We start from the raw sequence: 22,124 nt of genomic DNA, 5'->3' as shown, positions 1-22,124 counted from the left end.
CGCACACACACACACACACACATCCTAGTGGCCATCTCATTCAGGTTTCCAGCTGGAACTCTGAGGATCCACCTAAGATGCTGTCCACAGAAGCTCCTCCCAGGGGGTCCCCTAGGACTGTTGTGGGACCCACCTATTGGAGAGGGGGAGAAAGAGTCATGCTGTGGGGGTGTGGGGCGAGGCCTGCAGTCAGATGGCAGTTTTCTGTGCTTTGTCAGTAGTGCAAGGGATGGATATATGAGAAGGAAAATGATTTTGTGTGTGTGTGTGTGTGAGAGGAGAGAGAGAGAGAGAGAGAGAAACAGGAAATAAGAACAACCAGAAAGGTGTCATGGGGTATGTGTGCAGCCAGTGGACACTGCGCAATTTTGAATGAATGGAGACATTGTGGCACAGTAGAAAAAAATAAATAAAACCTTTTAACATTCCAATCTAGTGTTCAGTTCCCAAGTGCATCACATAGTCGCTATAGACACTGGGCAAAAGACCTCGCTAGTCTTAGCCTCCATTCACTCATCTATAAAAGGAGATAAGAATACTCACCTCTCAGCACTGGTGTAAGAAAAGGAGATGGTGTTTATTTGATGCCCACGTGCACTAGGCAGTAAATAAGGTCTCTTGCTCTTCTGTGGCAGGACATCTTCACTCTGATGATACTAAGAAACAGTCAATATAAGAAAAAGGAGAGTGGCTAAAAAAAAAACCTGTAGTAAAAGAGTAAAATTCATAATTTATTAAAACCTAACCAAACACTCATATCTTAACAAAATTCAGATCTGCAAACTTTGATCTAGAAAAAAAATTAAATTTGGAAGGATTGTAAAGGCCACAAAATGAAAGTTTCAATGACAGAAACTATAATTATAGAGTTTTAATATGGACCAAAACCAGATCAACTCATCAAATGTTAACGTATCTTTTACTTGTAAAATGATTTCTCTCAATGAAAAATTTCAATAACATTAAATGAAAAATAGAAAAAAGTAGAAACAATTTAATTGCTCTATACTTCAAAAGATTGATCAAAAATTAAATTGGCTTAAGGGAATTCTCTTCAGAAAATACAATTTCAAAGAGTTAATCAATGCATATATGTCTCCCATTAAAACTGTGCATTTGTGGAGTACCCATCACGGCACAGAGGAAAAGAATCCGAATTTGACTAGGAACCATGAGGTTTTCGGGTTTGATCCCTGGCCTTGCTCAGTGGGTTAAGGATCCAGCATTGCCGTGAGCTGCGGTGTAGGTCGCAGATGCGGCTCGGATCTGATGTTGCTGTGGCTGTGGCATAGGCTGGCAGCTGTAGCTCTGATTGGACCCCTGGCCTGGGAACCTCCATATGCTACAGGCTGGCCCTAAAAAGCATAAAAAAAAACCCCAAACAAAAGAACAAACCTTTGCATTTATAAATACAGAATCAAAATATTCTCGTGGTCCAAATGATGAGACCCAAACGATCTTTACCGTGATCATAATGATGATGATGACAACGACTCTCATGAAAAACTCTTAGGTGGAAAAAAGGTGGGATGCGGTTGGGTAGATATGCTGGGATGTCATAAGAAAGGGGAGTAAATGTTTAGATACAAAATGTGCCTGGTTCCTCTGACTCTTTATTCCTTAGGGTTTACACTGTGTCATTCCTCTGAGGGACTTAGGCGAAAGGAAAGGGATGAGTATAGGGAGATGGTTGGCCATGGCCAGCCCTTGAGTCCTTACACATGATTGGACCACCTAGGACAGCCCCCAGCACAAGCTGCTCAGTCTCCACATGGGTCTACGATAACTCTGCGTTGAGAGGCAAGTAGGCCAAAGACTCATGGAATGGAGTTCTTTCCCATAGAGTATGAGACTGTAGGTATGGATGTTTGCTGGTTTAGCTGGGGCCATAAAGGGCCTGCCCATTCATTCCTTGATAAGTCTTTTAGGAGCTCTAGGCTCCCAGTTTGGTTATTCTGACTCTCCTCTATTTTACTTTGGAATTTTTGTCTGAGGGTTATAATCAATGTAAGAAGGGGGACGCTCATCGTAAATAAGGATAGGGCTTCATCCCAGTAGAAGAAGGTGGTACAGGTGATGGGGAAATTGTTGCAGAGGTGATAGAAAAGGCCCCATGACCACATGAACATTCAGACAAACCCATAGTATACAACCTTGGACTTACACCTGCCTGTCTCCTTTCTTGGCTCCATGTGCATACCATTCTCACCAATACAGATGAACATCACCTAATATCTTGATCATCTTCCAATCTTTTGTGATGCCTCTTCATCCCAGCTTGCACACAGCTCTGCCCTCCTGCACCTTGCAATTCAATATTTATTATTCCTTGGGAGTTTCCATTGTGGCTCAGCAGTTACGAATCTGACTAGTATCCATGAGGTCATGAGTTTGATCCCTGGCCTCATTCAGTGGGTTAAGGATCTGGCATTGCCATGAGCTGTAGTGTAGGCCAGCAGCTGTACCTCTGATTTGACCCCTAGCCTGGGAACCTCCATATGCCACAGGGGTAGCCCTAAAAAGACAAAGAAAAGTATGTATCATTCCTTCAGCAAGCATTCACTGCTTGGAGCTGTTAGCAATGCAATGAGTAGCCATCCTGGGTGAGATGGTGAGCTCCCTGTCATGGAGAGACTGCTGAATGATTCTAAGTGGCATTTGTGGCATTCTCACTTGCTGAGCTGAATGGTTTCCATGGCGTCTATGGATGTTTTCTACACTGTTCTGATGTTTAACACAGACTTGGCTAAGGGAGATTTCAAGAGCAAATACAAAGGCAACAGAATAAAAACAAAGATAAATTATATTTACCTTACATAATATATATATAACAGGAATAAATAATCTCTTATTTATTGAGGATAAATCACATGAGGATTCAGGGAGAAAGAGGGAGGAAAGGACAACTAACTGTAAGAATTCTGCTCTCCCCACTCCTCACTACCCCACAAGGTTGGGCTGAGCAAAGTCTGGAATCTTTATTTAATAATCTTTTGCTCTGGGTGATCATGTTCTGAAAAGACATAATTCAGGCTAAGAAAATCTGTTTTTTAAAAAAACCAAGATAGAGATTGGAAACCTGATTTATATTCACAGTGAAAAACACTCCTTTTCAATACCTACAGAGCTTATGTCCCACATCAAGGGAATTTGTTTTAGGATATTATATAGCTGAGAAGCCAAACAAAAAATAAGTAGCTTGCTTAGTGACATGCGGGCATGAAGAAGTGAATCAGATGCTTTTAAAAAATAATTGGGTGGGAGTTCCCATTGTAGTTCAGTGGGTTAAGAATCTAATATGCACGAGGATGCGGATTCAATCCCTGGCATCACTCAGTGGGTTAAGGATCCGGCATTGCCACAAGCTATGGCATAGCTTGCAGATGTAGCTTGGATCTGGCACTGCTATGGCTGTGGTGTAGGCTGGCAGCTGCAGCTCCGATTCAACCCCCAGCCTGAGAACTTCCATATGCTTCAGATGCAGCCCTAAAAACAAACAAAAATAATAATTTTGGTGAAGCAATAGAAATCTACCCTTCTCCACTCTAGGTAGCAAATCTTTTCAGTGTCCTGAGGATTCTCATGGCTACATATCTCTACCTCTGCTGTGTTACAGATGCATAACCCTAAACTGCTTTCTCTCTCTCTGGATCCTCTGCTTCAGGGCTCTGGGATTTGCATGGAGTTTTCCAGTGGTTGGTGGTGCCACTTCCAGTAGATCTCTTCATCTGCTCATGGCATATGCTCACTTCAGTCACAAAGAGCTCCTGTCTCTGTACCTTTGGCCTAGTTCACCTTCAAGCAATTCCCTGAATCTCATGTTGAGTTTGTATTGCACATACAGAGACTTTATAGAATCATAAAAAGTCAGACAGTGTCAGAGACTGACAGAGATGATTTAATCTAATGCCCTTCATTTAAACAATGAGAAAACAAAGGCTCAGAAAAAGAGACCTGACCACTGGCACGGGGAAGGGAATGACTCAAAGCCAGGCTTTCATCCCAGAGCTTCTTATTTTGTTTTTACACCATTAGGGATGCATCCACTTTGGGCATGGGCACTCTCTGGGGCATCAGTGTTGTCTGCCATCTCTGACTTTACCTCCAACCAAGTAGCCCAGCCGTGCATTTCAGTACCTTGGACAGCAGAGAACGAAAGGGGTCTGTCAAGTGAGAAAAATCATCCCTTGAAGGGGTGAGCTCATTTGTGCAACCAATTACTTGTTTAAATGGCTGTCCTGCTAATTTCCCAAATACCAATGATCCAAGTTGAGAAAGATTAGGCACAGAAGCCCAGATACCCAGTTGTGATCTGGAGACCAGGTTTGAAAAGGAAAAGGACTGTTTCCAATAGCCTGTTCTATCTTCTAAATCATGAATCAATGCCATCTTCCTCAGGCCCTTTTCTCCAAAGGTCAAGGACTTTCATCTGATTTTTAAAGACATGAAGTTCTCACCATTTCAGAGAGGCTACTGTGTATTACCTTATTTATTATTTTTATTCTGACTATTTTCATTGCTATGTTCTGAGCTTGAACCAGAAAGATGTCTTATTCCCCAATAAAAAGAGAGGAGGTATGAATGGGGGAGGGGGCAATAAGAGTAAAAATGGAATTTTTTGTCTGTGTGTGTGTGTTGGTTAAAAATTAGAAGCTTGTATTTGCATCTTTATAAATCATAAAATTCCATTTTCATAGTCTCCTTCAACTCATCTCTTCTCTTGTAACTGAATTTGTGATAAGTTTTCAACAGAAATTTGATAATAAAAATCAAAATATACAATAAAACTGTTTAGTAGTTACAAATAATGTTTTATTGATTTGTGTTTTAAAGTACTAAGGCAGTGTCATCTCCTTGAAAATTCTGAATGTCTATCAAGATTTTATCTCACAAAATAGATCTCTGAAAGCATTGATATTGCTTGCGTATTTTTTATTTTCCTGCTTTGCTTTTTTGCCAACAAGTTCATCATATCACTAGGTTGACAGGACATAGGTAGGGCAGTGACCAGCTCCACCCTGCTTCACTAAAATTAATTACAAAAGCACATTTATTAAGCCTCTGAATTATTCTAAGCTCGCTACATCTGATTATTCTTTCTGAGGTCCTGTTAGATAAGTATTACTATTGCCATTATTTTATTTTATTTTGCTTTTTAGGGCTTTACCCACAGCATGTGGAAGTTCCCAGGCTAGGGGTCAAATTGGAGCTGCAGTACACCACAGCCACAGCAACGCAGGATCCAAGCCATGTCTGCGATCTACACCACAGCTCATGGCAACACCAGATCCCCAACCCACTGAGCAAGGCCAGGGATCGAACCCTCATCCTCATGGATCCTAATCGAGTTCATTAACTGCTGAGCCACAAAGGCAACTCCACTCTCATTTTATTGATGAGGAAACTAAGGTACAGGGATGTTAAATGACTTGCCCAACAGTCTCTAAAAACTACACCATGCATCTTTATACATCTGTAAAAAACAAACTCACATTGTTTTATTTGTGAGGGTTACAGCCAATGACCTCTCCATGTCATCCCATGTGGGTGTTCTAGGGATTGCTATGGCAGAAAGAGAATACACAATGCCACCAGAACATATCTTCCCCAAACATTATCACAATAATTTATCTGAGTGAAAACATACTAACATTGCTCTGAAACAACAGTAGAGGATTGCTCCAAACTGTACAAATGGACAAAAGGACACAGGCACACACTCACACTGTGAGAGGTGAGCTTATATTTAGAGAGCTCTCTGAAGTGGGAGATACTAGCTTTCTTGGTAACAGGAGTGACAGTAACTATGGAGTGCTTTTCTGTGAATGTCAGGGGAGGCAGAGATGATAAGGTTTGCAGGCTTGGCGCTCCTGTGCTGATCAGCCAAAGTGAACTGTGTGAGAGAGTCCTTGACCCTGGCTGGCGTCCATCCCTGGAACTGGAACAGTGGTGTTGCAGCTGGGATGGCCCCTGAACGAGGTGGGTCTCTGCTGCCATATGCCTCCTCTGGGCCTTTCCCCTGAAGCTTCTCTCACCTGCTTTGGGGGAGATGACCAACTCTTTCATGGACCTCCTGCCATGATGCTTTCACAGCCAATTAAAATTCTATTCCATTCCCAGCAAGGGAGCTGGCAGGCTTGGGTCTCCCCAGCAGGATGGACTGGCTGCAATTAATGTCTCTTCTGGAACCTGATTAGCTAAGAGGAAGCCAGGATACGTATCCTACCCCCAAGGCCACCTTTAAATTAGGAAATGGAGGTTCCCCATCCTGTTGCCTCTATTCAGATTCATCAGTTAATGCAAATGTGCCAACCTTGTCTATTTCACTCTTGGTAGTGGAGCTGGATCAGAAAGCCAGAGATCATCTCTCAACTGCATAGTCTCAGGAGTAAAAGGAGGAGGAGACACCTTGATTTTCCTAGTTTCCAAATTTCAAATCACTGGAATGAATTTGAAGCCTCCTCTGCTAAGCACAGGGGATTCAACAGAAGTCATAAGCATAATGTTTAGTGTTATTATGTTGAAGCTTTGAATGTAGAAGATAATGCACAGGAATCACACACTTAAGAAAAAAGAGAGAGTCCAAATGGTGGAAAAGGGGAAGGAAATGAATACATACGCAAAGTCTACCATGGGCAGATGTTTATGTGGAATCCCTCAGAAACTGCATGTTTACAAATGATGGAACTAAGGCTCAGAGAGGTTAAGAAAATTGTCCAAGGTCACAGAGCTGTGTGATTAACTGATTGTATGAATGGCCCTAGATCTTTATGCTTCCCTGCAGTCACTTTCTTTTGGTAATGCCTACTTACGCCAGCTCTGGAATAGGCACATGACTTGCTTTGGCCAGTGGGACACTAGTAAATTTGATGTAAGCAGAAGCTGAAAAAGTGCTTGTGCATCAGGGCTTGTCCTCTCTTTCCCCATCATGTGAGCAAGCCTGGGCAGTCCTCCTGGATGATAAGAAATATCTGAGCAGAGGTAGACCATCCCTCCTAGATCAGCCAGTCTCTAGCCAACTCTAAGATGCAAGAGTAAGCCCAGCCAAGACCAGCCAAACCAGATCAGCAGAACCACTCACCAAACTTACAGACTTGTGAACAATAATAAATTACTATATGCTAAGCCATGAATTTGGGGGTCCATATGCAGGAGCAGAGTTAACAGCTCAGACTAACTAATACAGCTAGTAAGTGGTAGAGCCAGAAGTTGTTTGATCTTAAAGTGTGTGCATTGTCCATTTTTTTGTGAAAAGATAGGAGAAGGTTGAAATTATAGCAGGGAAAACACAGGTTAGATTATGATTTTTAAAAAATTTTTATTGAACTACTGATCTACAAACTTTGCCCAGAAACACAAGGGTGTTAGTGGGACCAGTGACATTCCCATATGTAGGAATCTCAAAGCAAAGTGGTGGGCAATTATGCAGGTACAGGGTCTTAAGTGTGGGACCCTTCAAACCCAGGAGACTTATCCTCATAGTCTGCCATCTCAGAGACTGGGCTATGCTGAGACTCTTGATAAGAATACCGAGTCACCCCTACAATATGCCAGGAAAAGCCCCCATGGATCCCCAGCTAAGATTCTGTTCAGTGCCCCCTGGTTCTCTTTCATGGCTGACACTCTCCCTCAAGACTGCCTCCGTTGCGATGCTGCAAATTCCTGACTTAGCCTCAGTCCTGTAGCCACCGTCCTACTCCTTCTCTACAGTGGAAAGAGAGGTAGAGAGGGACAGATGGGCTGCATTTCTGAGCCTTCCTTCTCAGGCCTGTTTGCAGGTGCACACGAGAAGTTGGAGAAAGGACAAGATCTTAAATATGAGCCAAGAGCAGCAGGTGCTGACACACTGTGAGAATGTGGATGGACCCTGGCATCATCTTTTTTCCAGAATGTGTTAAGAGCCTTAACAATGTCCGTGCCCTTTGAATTAGGAATTCTAGTCCAGGCCTGTCTTCTAAGGAAATAACCACAGAAGTGATCTATGAAATCATGGATCACCACAAGAGATTTTTTTCATGACACAGTGTGAATGAAAAAATACAAGTTAAAGACCGGCTGTAAATCATGCTGCTGATTTGGAGGAAATTATGTGTGCATGTGGGGGGAGGGGTATGGTTATGAGGGCATTGGGGGTTTATTATAAATCTCTATATATACTTAAGATAAGCCTTTTCTCCCCCATGTCTTCTGGACATGTGGCACCTTGGCTGTCTTAGATGTAGCTGGGAAACTTAACATCAAAATCCTAAGAGACTAGTGAAGGTCTAGAAAAAAAAAAGTGGCTGAAAAGATACATGACATGAGAATAGGATCTAAAAATATAGAGCTTTTCAGTGTGGATGGAGGACGGCTGAGAGGGAAGATGGATCAAGTTTTAAACAGTCATGAAGTATAAGTGGAGGGAGCGCATGGACTGGGCTGCCAAATCCCAGAAAGCAGTGGAAGATAAGCCTTGATTTCTTGCTTAGCCACCTTGTCACCTGAAAGGGGCTAAAGGCCAATAAAAGGAAGTAATGCTTAACATACCACCATGAACTAAGTGAAATGCCAGGCTGAAGAATCATGGTGAAAGCCCAGAATCTGGACAGGTCTGAGGAAGTGTGTCCTAGTGTATCTCTTGAGTTCTCAACACCAAGGCTGAGAGCCAGAGCCCCACCAAGGCCATGGACTAAAAGGAAACTGTGAGCTACAGTCCCCAGCTCTTGGAGGGAAATACTACTGGGGCATAGGTATCCCCCCCAATCTTTAAGCGTGGAGGCTTGGGCTGTTCAGTGAGTTCTGGCCTCATTCTGCATTGGTTTGCATGATATGGCTCTGAAAGGGAAAACTGGAAGCACTGATAAGCACAGGGGACCCTGGGGTCCCCCTCCCCAGTGTGAGCTCTGACCAGAGCACCCCAGCCAGCGGGGTTAGTACTCTGACAGGCAGACAGAGGCTGGGGGATGGAGAGAAGGGTCTCTGAAGACCACCCCCCTTCCAGCTCCCAAAGTAAGGAATAGAGAATCCTTTCCAACAAAAGTAAAATTGCCAAGATGACAGAAGCTACAACCACTTGGAGCAGCTTTAGCAGAACTTGGAGTCAACAGACCGGCGTCTATTCACACGCCATAGTAATTCCAATTCTCCTGAGCTGGCTTATTCCTGATGGGGGAACTGGAGCCAAGACTTCGGGAATAGCACGCCTCCTTGAGAGGTGTGAAAAGAACTGGGCTGAACTTTCAGCAGACGCTGGAATGGGTGTCACCCGGTGAGAGGCATCCACATTGCAGGGATGTGGGACAGACCCTCCGATGCTCTGAACCCAGAGAGCGAGGACTCTGGACTATTTTCCTATCTCAGTGATGGCCCACAGCACCTCTGACTAGTAAAGGACATTGCCTTCTCTGGGTTTACAGTTTTTCGGTCTAAACAGAGTACAGGAGTTCCCATTGTGGCTCAGTGGGTTATGAACCCAGCTAGTATTCATGAGGACACAGGTTCAATCTGTGGCCTTGCTCAGTGGGTTAAGGATCCAGCATTGGCATGAGCTGTGGTGTAGGTTGGAGACGTGGTTTGGATCCTGTGTTGCTGTGGCTGTGGTGTAGGCCAGCAGCTGTAGTTCTGATTCGACCCTGACCCTGGGAACTTTCATACACCATGGGTGCAGCCCCCAAAATAAATACACAAACAAACAAATAAATGGAGTGCAAATTGAATGAAGTTCATCATGAAAGAGAAATGCAACCCCCACAGAGAAAGAACTGAAAACATTTCAATGTTTATGACAGTCTCTTTAAAAAGCAGGCAGTGGAAATTATAGGGCAAAATTCTCCTTTTCCCTGTCATACCTCCCTTTCCTTGCTGAGCTCTTTGTTACATAGATCATGTTAGCTGCTCAGCCCTCCCTTCCCCTGCACTTCCAAGGGCACTGCAGAGCTCTCAGCTTGACCCCATGAGCACACGAGTTGATAGCCTAACCTGAAAGAGGAGTGGTGGCTGTAAACACTCAGAGCATAAGAGCCCTACTTTACCCCTGTCAGGAGGTAGAGACATATGCATGTGAGGGAGGAAGGCGTGGGGAGAGACTAGCCTTCAGAGACATGGAGGCATCAGGGTGGATAGAGGGATGGGTATCCTTTTTGTCCTCCCCTCTCCCTGCAATAACAGAGCAGTTTGGCAGCACTTGGAGACTCCTGGCCCTCATCACATCGTTACTACCTACCCTCGCTATCCAGGCTCCCAGGCAGCTGAAGGGATCACAGGCTTCAGAGAGATGAGTTTCATTTACAAGGTGGTGAGGTGAGGTGCTGGGTAAGACAACAAACTGCAGAGATGCCTGGTCCCCAGCACAGGAGGGCCGCATTCTCTGCCTCCCTCCTTGCTAGGAAGGGTAGATGGGCACATGAGTGACAACACACAAAGCTCTCAGCATGTGTCAGGCAGCGATCTACATAGTCCTCAGTGTGTACCATCTCATTTAATCCTCACAGGAGCCTGGAGAGGCAGGAAGTCACTTTGGTCTCACTTTACCTTTGAGCAAAATTGTCAACATCACACAGGTAATCAAATGGCAAAGCAAGGATCCAAACCAGCCAGCCTGGGTCCACTGGCCCCAGTAGGCAAGCGCTACTGCCTCATGCAGTAAATACTAAACACCGAGTATTTAGTATGATACTCAGTAAATGTGAACAGCAATCACAGAGAGGCAACCACAGCCAAAATGTGTGTAAAGCAGTACAGATGCAGGTGACGAGACTGGGGGCTCAGGGTGAGTAGGTAACCTGCACAGTATCCCTCACCCAGTAAGTGGAAGAACCAGGATTTGAACGCAGCAGGTAACAACCTGCCTATAGGGTTTGGCACATAGTAAGTGCTCGGTAAGTTTTAGTTGTTGGTACTGATTTTCGTCTTTGCATACATAAGAGTCTCAGAGTGATCTAGGAGACAGAAGGTTTGCTGAAGAGTATCTGGTCCAGAGCTTCACAAATGAGTTCTAGCCAACCTTACTTCAAGAGGTGAAAATATCTATATAGAATCCAAAACTCTGGAGTTGGAAGTTCCTGTTGTGGCTCAGGGGATAATGAACTGGACTAGTATCCATGAGGATGAGGGTTCGATTCCTGGCCTTGCTCAGTGGGTTAAGGATCTTGTGTTGCCATGCTGTAGCATAGGATGGTGGCTGCAGCTCCAATTTGACCCCTAGCCTGGGAACTTCCATATGCTGCAGGCACAAACCTAAAAGGCAAAAACAAAACAAAACAAAAAATCAAAAACAAAAACAAAACTCTGGAATATAGCCTGGAATTTAAATGCTTAACTAACCTTCCAATAGTATGAGTATGATAGTATGATGGAAGATAGTGTGTATCACTGGGTCACTATGCTGTACAGCAGAAATTGACACAACATTGCAAATCAACTATACTGTAAAAAAAATTTTTAAAGAGAAAAAAACCTTCCAAGTGATCCTACATATTGAAATTCTGAAAACCATGGAATCAAGGCTTAGGTAACTTAAATCCCCGTCACCACCTAAATGGCAGCAGAGCTTGGAATGGCACCAGGAAAGACCCTACTGTTCTTTGTAAGAGTCAGTCGTATAAAAGGTTCTAAGCACAGAGAGCCATGCGTCAGAACATCTGTATAGTGCATTCACACTTGTAACCTCTGCTGTATCCCCTGGATAATAGACTAATTACCGTGACAGAAAATTAATTTGTGTAGCATTTCACTGCATCCCCTTCAAATAACTTGAGGGTTTTGCATCACTGAAACGGGATCCTCTGCTCGTGCCCAAGGACTAAGAAAGGCTGACCCCAGGAGGCACTTGAGTGTTTACACTTTATCTTGCCATTGACTTGTGCCCTTGGCTCGGCCCAGCTTGTAGGAAAGAAGGAGAACCCGGTGACCTGGAAGTTCAGTCTGGTGGCCTGGAATCTTGGAAACAAGCCCAGCCCACTGCTGTATGCAAATAGCCCAATCCTAGCCAGCGAGGTTTACCAAAGTTCTGTTTTCCTACTGAGGCCAAGGGCTGAGGGCAGATCAGCCTTTAATTTTAGCTTTTTGCTAACAATGGTGAGGATATGATAAGTTGTACAGGAAGACACATGGACAGTACGTGGCTCATTTAGGTCACTGGAAATACAGATAGGATGATGAATATCCTCATAAAATAGGACCTTCTTCTGCCAGCCCTCTTGGAGCTTGGTTTGTTTATTATGCAGATCATGTTTGACTTTATGGAATTGGATGTTATTTAAATTCAATTATTGTGAGGTTAAGTTCTTCTTTCTAGTACCAGTTGAGTAAATTTAAAGGCAGTTAGAGGGAATAGGTACATTTGTCTTATACCAGTTAAATTATAGAGAGAAGAGCATTGCAGGAATAAAATAATTACAAGGAAAATAGAAAAACAGAGTTTGGAGGACTTGGTTTGGGTTTGCGTGTTTGTTTTCCATGTCACTTTTTGTATTCCCTTTTTTGAACTGATGAAGGCTCAAAAAATTTTCCATGAAGAGGAAGACAGATTTTAAGTGTGTGTGTGTGTGTGTGTATGTGTGTGTGTGTGTGTTGTTTGTGAAAATACGCCGCTGGCATGAGAGAACTGGAAATAATTGTGTGGTTAATTGAATTTAGTGTAGATAACTAGAGCTCATTAAAGCCTTAAATCTTTTTTTTTTTTTTTTTTTTACTTAGTAATAGAGTTCTTTTTTTTTTTTTTTTTTTAAATCAAATTATCTTGCAACAGTTCCCTATTTCCTTCTGCCAGTGTTGATACACTTAGTCTTCTGAAGCCAGGGTTCGGCCTTGGTGCCATTGAGAGGGGATGAGAGAAGCTTGGCCCTGGCCTGGCTGGGAAGGGATGCATATAAAAGTCTCTGCCTCTTAATTTTGATTTAACAGATGTCTCTGCTCCACCAAGGGTGAGGGTCTGAGGAGGGAGGGAGAGGGGAGTTAAACCATCCTGTCCCCAGCCACCACCCCGCCCCCACATCAATTAACCACCACATCAATGAATATGCAATGAACACTGCCTGGAATTGAGTTCAGAGGAGAGAGGCAAAGGGGAATGAGGCTTCTGCCTTCACTTTTACATGTTAATAGGGGTCCACCTCTCTTCTTAGGGCTGGAAAGGTAAGGATCTGATGAACAAGTCTGCTGGGGGTAGGAGAAGAGATGGAAGGCAGGGACACTGGAGTGGGCTGAGATGCTAGGGGTGTAGGCAGCCTGATGGACAGAACTGGTTTCAGAGCCTTACTCTCCTTTCTCTTGAGCAAGTAACCACCTCTCTGAGTGGATAGCTTCATAGGTAAAGCAGAAGAAATAATTATTAGCCTCATTCGGGATAGTAGATGGTATTAGGTCCATAAAAGTATTTTGTTAGCATGGTGAGATGTTTGTAACATTAGGATTATCAATAAGAAGGGAATGTTTTTTCAAAGGAAGAAGGAATTAAAGAAGGAAGGAAGGAATTGTGGAAGGAAGGAAGGGAATTGATCAATGTTTGGAGTAGATGAGAAGGTGGCCTTAGAGACAAGGACATCTGCCATAACCCCATCATAACCATTTCCATATTAGCCAGCATTTACAGACACCTTATTGTGTGCCAGGTAGGGTGCTAGATATTTTGTTACTGCCTTCCTCTCCCAGCTTCACAGATGAGCCATTTTATTTTAATAGAAAGGACCCTCCATGGTGCCAGCAATCCTACTTTATTTCTCTAGTTCATAACTCTTAACTCTCCCAGATGACTATTTTATGCCCATTTTCAGACCTCCAATACCTCCTCCACAACTTCACTTTTGGTCCGTGGTTTTTCTTCATCTAGAAAATGGAAGAAATTGAAAGAAAACCTGCCAAATGCATGGTTAACTCTTGGTTCTCATTTAGCGGACCGATCAGCAGCATTTGACAGGGCTGATCACTCCCTCTTTCTTGAGGCACTTTGTCTTCTCTTTGGATTTTGGAACTTCACATTCTCTTCTCAGCCCACTGACCCCCCCCCCCCCACTGACCTCGGGCTCTTCTTGTTCTTTCCCATCTCCTAAGCTCCAGGAAGCAGCCCTGTGCCCTCCCTCTTCTCACTGGCACTCACTATTAGGCTCATGGTTTTAAACACCATCCATATGCCAGTGACTCTCAGGTTCATTTCTTGAGCATGGACCTCTCCCTTGAACTCCAGACTAATAGGTATTGTAGTCTCTATTTGATGTCTCCACTTGGATAATTAAGAGGCATCTCAAAACTGACACATACACAAAGGAGCTCTCAATCTCCAGTCCCTCCCTCAGTCTTTCCCATGTCAATTGAAGGCAACTCTCCAGCCTTCTCCGTGGCTCAGCTTCTCATCATCTTTGACTTTTTTCCTCTCATTCACCACCCCCAATCTATCAGCAAGTCTTAATATCTGTATCTTCAAAAACATGTACCACTTCTCAGAGTTTCCACTGTTACCCTGCTGGTCCGCCATCATCGCTTCCCTGGGTTATTCCAACAGCCTCCTGACTACCTACTTGACCTTTACTTCCTTCTAGTCTATTTTCAATACAGCAGCCAGAAGGATCCTATCGAAGTCAGATCATGTCATTCTCTTCTGCTCAAAACACTATCATGATTTCCCATCGCATTCACAACAAATACCAAGTCCTTAAAACAGACCAGAAGCCTTGTCTGGTTCATCCCCCCACCCCATTCTTGATCTCAATCATGTATCTGACCTCATCTCCTACTTCCATTCCCCCATTCACTCTACCTCAGAACACTGGCCTCTTCGGTGTCCCTAGAACATGCTGGGCATGCTTCTGCCTCAGGGCCTTTGCATGTGATGTTCCCTCTACTTGGGATGCTCAGGCCCCAGGTACCTGAATGGCTTCTTCCCTCATCTTTCTGTGGTCTTCCCTTAAAGGTCCCCATTTTGGAATTTCAACCAGCCCTCTCCCCGGTATTCCATTTCCTGTTCCCTGCTTATTTTTCTCCATAGCACAGAACAGCATTTTTGGTACTTACAGTTTTCTTTGTTTATCTTTTGTAAACATCTGTTTCTCTTGAAATTTGGTAGTTTTGGTTCACTGTTGTGACACCCCTGTCATCTAGAACAGAACTTGGAACATACTATATGTATATTTGATGAATAAAGGAATGATTTAATGAGGCACAGAGAAGTTAAGCAACTTGCCCAGAGTCACATAGATTGTAAGAGCCTGGACAAATTCGAGTCTGGGATTGGAGCCTAAGCTCTTAACCACCACATTAGTCTCAATAAAGGGAAATGTCCCTAAACTCCACCCCAAGGCTGGTGTGTGTATTGTCTCCTTTGTCCTCAACTCCCAGAGCTGCAAACAGCAGGGCTGGGGCTGTCTCTGCCTCACTAGACTATTTTTTTTTTTCCTTTCTGCTCAGTGGCAAGGATGCCTGGTGCCTGTATGGGTGGAAGGGAAGTCTTTAGCTTACCTGCCACCATCATGGCAACCAGGTAAACTAAGGATTCCAGAAGTGAGTCCTTTCAGATTGAGAGGGGAGGAAAACTGAAGAAATAAACAGAAAGAAATCTGTGAATGGAGATAAGCCTGGAGTCCTGAGCCCACAGCTTGCTGTGTCATTGGCAGCAAAGAGAATCCATCCTATTCTCTTCCCCCCGCACCAGCTCCGCCACAGCCAAGGGCTGTGGATTACCTTGTCCTGCCTCTAGCATGACCCCACTTAACCTATCCTAGTGGCCTTCTGTGCATCCTTGCCAGGGAAAGAGCTCCCCTGAACACTCTCAGTGACCCCAGGGTGACAGAGAGGACAGTCCTGGGACAGAAGTTGGGAGACTTGCGTTCTGACCCTTCATCCACCTCATCAGGGTGGACTCTCTTATGAATTTCTTTAATCTCAACCCCTGCCTAGGCTCAGCTGATGCTTTACTTAAGGCATGGCTCCCCTCCTTACCTATTTGATCATGGCAGCATAGAATAGAGTTGGAGTAGAAAAACTATGACATAAAAGTCCTTACAGAAAGGTGAGTTAGAATTGTAATATTTTCACAAGAGACCTTACTTGGGCCAGGCTCCATGCCATTCTTATAGCCACTCTTTGAGGAGGTAAGAGTTACCTGCAATGGAAAGATGACGAAACAGAGCCTCAGAGAGGTTGAGAGACTTACCCAAGTTTGCACAGCCAGTAAACACTGAAGAGGCATTTAAACCTGAGAGTTGGTCTCTAAAACTCATGCTCGTCACCCCTCCCTTACACTGTGTTCCATGCAGGCTAAGGGATTAGAGAAGATCTGATTTTTCTTGCCTTAGTTATTCCCAGGGAGGGAATCTGGATGCCAAAGCTCTGAGCAGATCATGGAGGAAGTATCTGGTACCCTTTGCATTTAATGAGCCCCTTTGATCTGCGGAGTTTGCTGAGTGCTGCAGACAAGATCGTAATAATCCTCCAGCCCAATGGAGCCTCAGAAGATGTGCAGCGTGGCCAAGAAATGCACCTTTATTGTGCAACTAAGACATGCCCAGTTCTACAGGGCATGCAGGAGCATACCAAATCCTGGAGGAGACCACTGAAGAATGATTAAGGGCCAGGCCATGGGTGATGATATGGGGAAAGAAGACAGGTCTGTAGCTGGCAGTTGTGGGAGACTTGGTGGGGGCCTGGGTCTGGACCAGGGAGAGACAGAGAAGACACCCAGGGGTACAGGTGCAGGAGGAACAGCAGGGACCAGGGTGCAGAGAGGGGGTGGCATGGTAAGAAGCTCAGAATCTGAGGTCATAAAGACCTGGTTTTACATTCTGGCTATGCCGCTGGCTGGCTGAGTGACCCTGTGTTGGTCATTTAAACTTTCTCTTTGATGAGCCTCTCTGTTATGTTGAGAGATGTTTACCATCTCAGTTGCCATGTTCCACCAATTTTCCTTTTTTTTTTTTTTTTTTTTTTTGGCTGCCCCAGGGAATAAGGAGCTCCCAGGCTAGGGGTCAGATCCGAGCCACAGCTTCAAACTATGCCACAGCTGCAGCAACACTGGATCCCTAACCCACAGTGCCAAGCTGGGGATTGAACTTGAATCCCAGCCCTCCCAAGACCCTGTCAATCCCATTGTGTCACAGTGGGAGCTCCTCATTTTAGCTTTTAATAGAGTTTACTGCAAAACACACCTTTCTTTAGTCTAATATGAATCCATGTGGTTGTGGGCTCATTTCCGTTTTTCTTGCTCTTAAAGAAGAACAGGTTGACCAGTCAAAGATGGTATAGGGTCTAGGGTAAGTTGTCTTAGAAGCTTTAAACACACAAAAAAGATTATGGCCCTCCTTCTCAATGTACATAAAATACTACACTTATGTGAATGCCAAGGTTAAATCCTCTATTGCTACTTTCATGAAAGATAAACTTTCCTGTTTTTTTATGGCTGAGTAGTACTCCATTGTACAGGTGCACCACGTCTTCTTATTCCATTTACCTGTCAATGGACATTTAGGTTGTTTCCATTCTTGGCTATTGTGCATAGTGCTGCAATGAGCATAGAGGTGCGTGTATCTTTTCGAATTATAGTTTTGTCCAGATATGTGCCCAGGAGTGGGATTGCTGGATCATATGGTAATTCTATATTTAGTTTTCTGAGGACCCTCCGTACTGTTTTCCAAGGGGTAGACAGAGGGAGTGGGATGGATGGGGAATTTGTGGTTGGTAGATGAAAACTATTACATTTAGAATGGATAAGCAGGAGTTCCCACTGTGATGCAGTGGAAAAGAATCCAACTAGTATCCATGAAGTTTGATCCCTGGCTTTGCTCAGTGGGTTAAGGATCTGGCTTTGCCGTGAGCATGTAGGTGGAAGATGTGGCTCAGATCCCACATTGCTCTGGCTGTGACATAGGCCAGCAGCTGCAGCTCTGATTCCACCCCTAGCCTGGAAACTTCCCTATGTCACAGGTGCGGCCCTAAAAAGCAAGAAAAAAAAAAAAAAGAATGGATAAGCAATGAGGTACTACTGTATAGCAAAGGGAACTATAGCCAATCACTTAGACTGGAACAAGATGGAAGATAGTCTGAGAAAATTGTGCTGTACAGCAGAAATTGAAGGAACATTGTAAACCAACTATCCTTTAATAAAAATAAAAAATTTTTTTAAAAAGTTAAAATTTCCTAACTGCTTCGGTGTCCTTGTTTTCTAGCATTTGTGGCACCCAAAGCAAGTCCCTATTCTGGCTTTTGGCTTGTTCGGTGCCAAGGGAAAGTGTAGGAGATGAGGGTCTCCAGGGGAAACTGCACACCTTTGGCATCTTGACCCGTAGCCAGGCGCTGGGACAAGGCCAGTTCACACTCCCTCCTTCTCCAGGTAACTAGGTGGAGAATAGGGGGTCCCAGTGAGCCCTGATGCGCCTACCTCCAGATCCACAGTCTTGTTACCAGCGCTGCCCTGGGCAGCAGCTCTTCCTGCCCTGTCTCATGGCTGCCATTCAGAAAGCAAGAACAGCCTTTGCTGTTGCTTGGCGCTGTTGCCAAGGACCGGAAGTAATGTCTCTTACCTGACTGGCAATTTGACATGGCTGCTTAACAACCCGATTAATCAAACCCAGCTCATCCTGTTAGAATTAATGAGGCTCGGAAATGCTGCAATGAATAATGAGGGGTTTTGCCCCTCCCTAAGCACCTCTCCCCACTGTTCCCCTCCTATTTCTTTCTCAGAACCACACAGCAGCTACTCAACACCAAGGGTCCATAGGCCTTGACAGGTATGCTGAGTGCATGGCAAGGTGGGCATCTCTTGTCTCTTCCACTCCTCTCCCTCAATCCATTGCTGCTCCCCTGGAGCCAGACGCTGGCCACGTCCTAGAGGAGCAAAACCTCCTATTCATCAAACTGATATGTATGCATCTCACCCTCAAAGTTGGACGGAGTGTCCAATAGTTTCAGGCGCTGTACTAGAAGCTACGGATGTAAAGATGGATATAAGATGTATATTGTAGTTGTGAGGGATCCCAGAGATACACGGGAAAGTGCCTTAACAGGGAGTACTGGAAGACCCCAGGCCTTCAATCGCAGTGAAGGGGGCCTGTCGATACTAGAGGAGAAGAGTGGGGAAGCTGGGAGGATTTTATGAGGATAAGGCACGCTCAGTGTTTCTGCTACGGGGTTCATTCATTGTACATATGGAGTGCTGTGCACTAAGTGAGGTGCTGGGGTCCCAAGGTCAGAAAGATGGACATGGTTCCCATTATTATGGAGTGGACAGTCTCATCCCAAATCCTTAGGGCAGTGAAGGAAATCTGAGTAGATGCTTAATCTGTTTTTCACTTACTTAAGCACAAAGGTTGTTGAGGGTCTGCTGGGCGTGGGCTAGGCACTGGGGGAATGGGGTGTAGAGATGAACAACCCCTCACCCCTGCCTTCCAGGGCTCCTCTGAGGGCTAGACAGGCACATACAGAGCTCCCCATAGACTGTGCTGAGTGCTCTAACAGGAATGTATATGCCCAAGGAGCTCAGCACAAGGGTACTCAGAGATCAAAGCAACCTTTGATCAAAGCTCAAAGCTCAACTTGTAGAAATCAGAATGACTCCCTGTAGGAGGTGGCTTTGGAACCAATATGAAGACAGAAAAGCAGTTTGACAGGTATACCAGGTGCAAAGGGACACTCTAGACCTCTTCCAGGCCAAGGAATAGTCTGAGTGATAGGAGCTGAAATGGCAGGGAAAGATGATTTCATGTATCTTGGGAGAAAATGGCTGATTCTAAGGTCTATGGCCAAAAGCACGATTCAATATGCAAATGAAGACAGGTCAGGAGCTCCTGTGCTTGCTTATTCAACATAGTGAAATTCCCAGACTCCTAGGGACATGGCTTAAGTGGCCAGATCCGAAACCCACCAGTGTGGGGTTCAGAGAACGGGGCTGTGCATGGCAACTCCCAGGTGCTTTGGTAGGAGTGGGGAGGAAGGCATTTTTCCAAAACAGATGAGTTGGGGGAAGGAGGGCCTGGGAAGTAAGGAAGGCGGGAGCCATGGGATAGGTCAGAAAGGAGGTGGGTGGGCCCCACTGCTGATCTCTAAGAAGGTAAATGAAGGAGTGGGGCAGTCAGGAGTCAGCAAGCAGAAGGGACAGACCCTGAGCTATGAGGTGAAAGAGAATAGACAAGAGAGGGGATAGATGTAGGGGAGGCAATTTGGGGCCACAGCGTCAGGCTGGGCAGGAAGCAGGCACAGGTTTGAGTCATAGTCATGTGATGCGTGGTCACAGAGTCCTCTAGAAACTGAGCTCAACTCTGGGGTCCACTCACAAGGGGCTTCGAATCCAGCCACCATCTTTGCCTCCCTGCTTGGAGGCCTACCTAGGACTGGGCTTCCCATCCACTTCCAGCCAGGTTGAAGGGACAGGCCCAGAGGACCCCAGGCCTTCAGGGAGGGCGTCTGCCCAACCTCCTAGGCTCCCAGATCCAAGCCTGCCTGTTGTCTTCATCACTCTGGGACCTAAAGCAAGAGGCTTCACAGAGGGGACCTGGGTCTCTACGGGCTGTCCTTCAAAAGAGGGCAAAGCCTCAGGACCAGAGTTCCAAACTCAGGCAAAGTGATCCTCGCAATATTAAAAATTTGGATTCGCTGTTGACATTTGAGGATGGGGATATTTTACATAAACTATTGCCACCTAGGGCCCCATATCTTCAGCAGACTGGGGCTGATGCTGGCTGTCCCTTCAGCTTGGGTCTGGACCCTCCAAATCGTGCCAATCCCCACCAGCTGGCTTCTGTCACTTGCGTTGCTCACCTGGCACTGAGGGCATTTGAGTTTGAGACCCCTAGCTGAGCCTTTAAAACGAAGCCTTTCTTGGCTAACACTCCCTTTGGATGGCAGAGGGCTTCCATAGAAACCACCCCCCCCCCACTCATTTCTACAGACACCCTAGGACTTGCAGTCTCGAGTAGGTGCCCAGGGCTCACTACTGTTAGCTGAATTCACTGAAGCTGCCTGGCTCCCACCGTGGAGAGCTGCAGCCCACAGCCTCTTCTGTGGGGCCTGGGACCTCCCAACGAAGCCTGTGGTCCGGCCTACCCCGAGAAGGGGAGGGGCGGGGGACAAACCGGCTCTCGGTCCAAACCCCCATCCCCAGACTGCGGGGCTGCGCCTCACCACCCTCCGCCTCTCTCCCTGCAGGGGGAGCTGCTGAGCCCTTGCCGCTGCGACGGCTCGGTCAAGTGCACACACCAGCCTTGCCTCATCAAGTGGATCAGCGAGCGGGGCTGCTGGAGCTGCGAGCTGTGTTACTACAAGTACCACGTCATCGCCATCAGCACAAAGAACCCTCTACAGGTACCAGCAGCGCTGGGCGTGGGGGCGCGGGGGCGCCCGGCCGGGATTTCCACACCCTCTGCGTTCTGGCGGGAGGACGGTTTCACCTTAGAGTCAGGGCGGTTTGGAGAAAAGGAACGAGATGGGTCGGGTGGGCAAGCCCCAGAGTGGCAAACAGGCAGTAGGAGATGAAAGATCTGTTGTGTTTTCTCTTAAACTTCAGTAGGAAGAGGACAAAGGGGTGGGGCCAAGAGAGAAATAGATAAAGAAGGAAAGAAATGTGGAGAATCAGATGAAAGAGAATAAGTGAGCTAATGGATGAATAGAATCAGAATGATAAGGAAAAGGACTAGGAAGAAAAGAGAGGAGGAGGGAGGGGAAAAACTGGAAAGACAGAGAGACCAGAGGACAGAAGAGTGTGGGATGGAAAAGACAGGCGGGAGGGTAAGGAGGAGGACTGGAAGGGAAGGGAAGACCTGAGGAGAGCAGAAGCCCAGTGGCACTTCCCAAACTTGACAGTGCATGTAATTCACCTGCAATCTTGTCAAAAGGCAGACTGTGATTCAGGAGCATGGGGCAGATTCTGCATTTCTAACAAGCTATCGAGTGATGCTGATGCTGCCAGTCCAAGAGACCACACCTCTCCGCACAAGGCACTAGAGAAAAATGGAGCTAAGACAGGACAGGGAAGCGGAGGGAAAGAGAAGAAGGGGCAAGAAGGAAGAAAGAAAAGGGAGAGACTATCAAGACTCTACTGTGAAGGGCAAGGGCAGGAGGGCCAGGGCTCAGGTGGGGTCTACGAAACAGATTCACACAGAGCTGGACCTGTCAGAGCCGAAGGCTCCCTCGCTCTACTCGCTGACCCCCCGCCCCCAGCCCTGACA

The 22,124-nt window shown here is 45.7% G+C and overlaps 1 protein-coding gene across 1 annotated transcript in view; it reads left to right on the top strand.

Annotated features, from left to right (window-relative positions):
- MARCH4 (membrane associated ring-CH-type finger 4) overlaps positions 1-22,124 on the top strand; it is a 107,306-nt gene that overhangs the window by 61,737 nt on the left and 23,445 nt on the right. Inside the window, exon 2 of the mRNA XM_003133648.5 lies at positions 21,106-21,261. Coding sequence (XP_003133696.2) covers positions 21,106-21,261 — 156 coding nt within the window. The remainder of the gene's footprint in view (positions 1-21,105; positions 21,262-22,124) is intronic.

Source organism: Sus scrofa, chromosome 15 (genome assembly GCF_000003025.6).
Source record: "Sus scrofa isolate TJ Tabasco breed Duroc chromosome 15, Sscrofa11.1, whole genome shotgun sequence".
Lineage (NCBI taxonomy): Eukaryota > Metazoa > Chordata > Mammalia > Artiodactyla > Suidae > Sus > Sus scrofa.
This window is presented reverse-complemented; position numbering and strand designations above follow the sequence as displayed.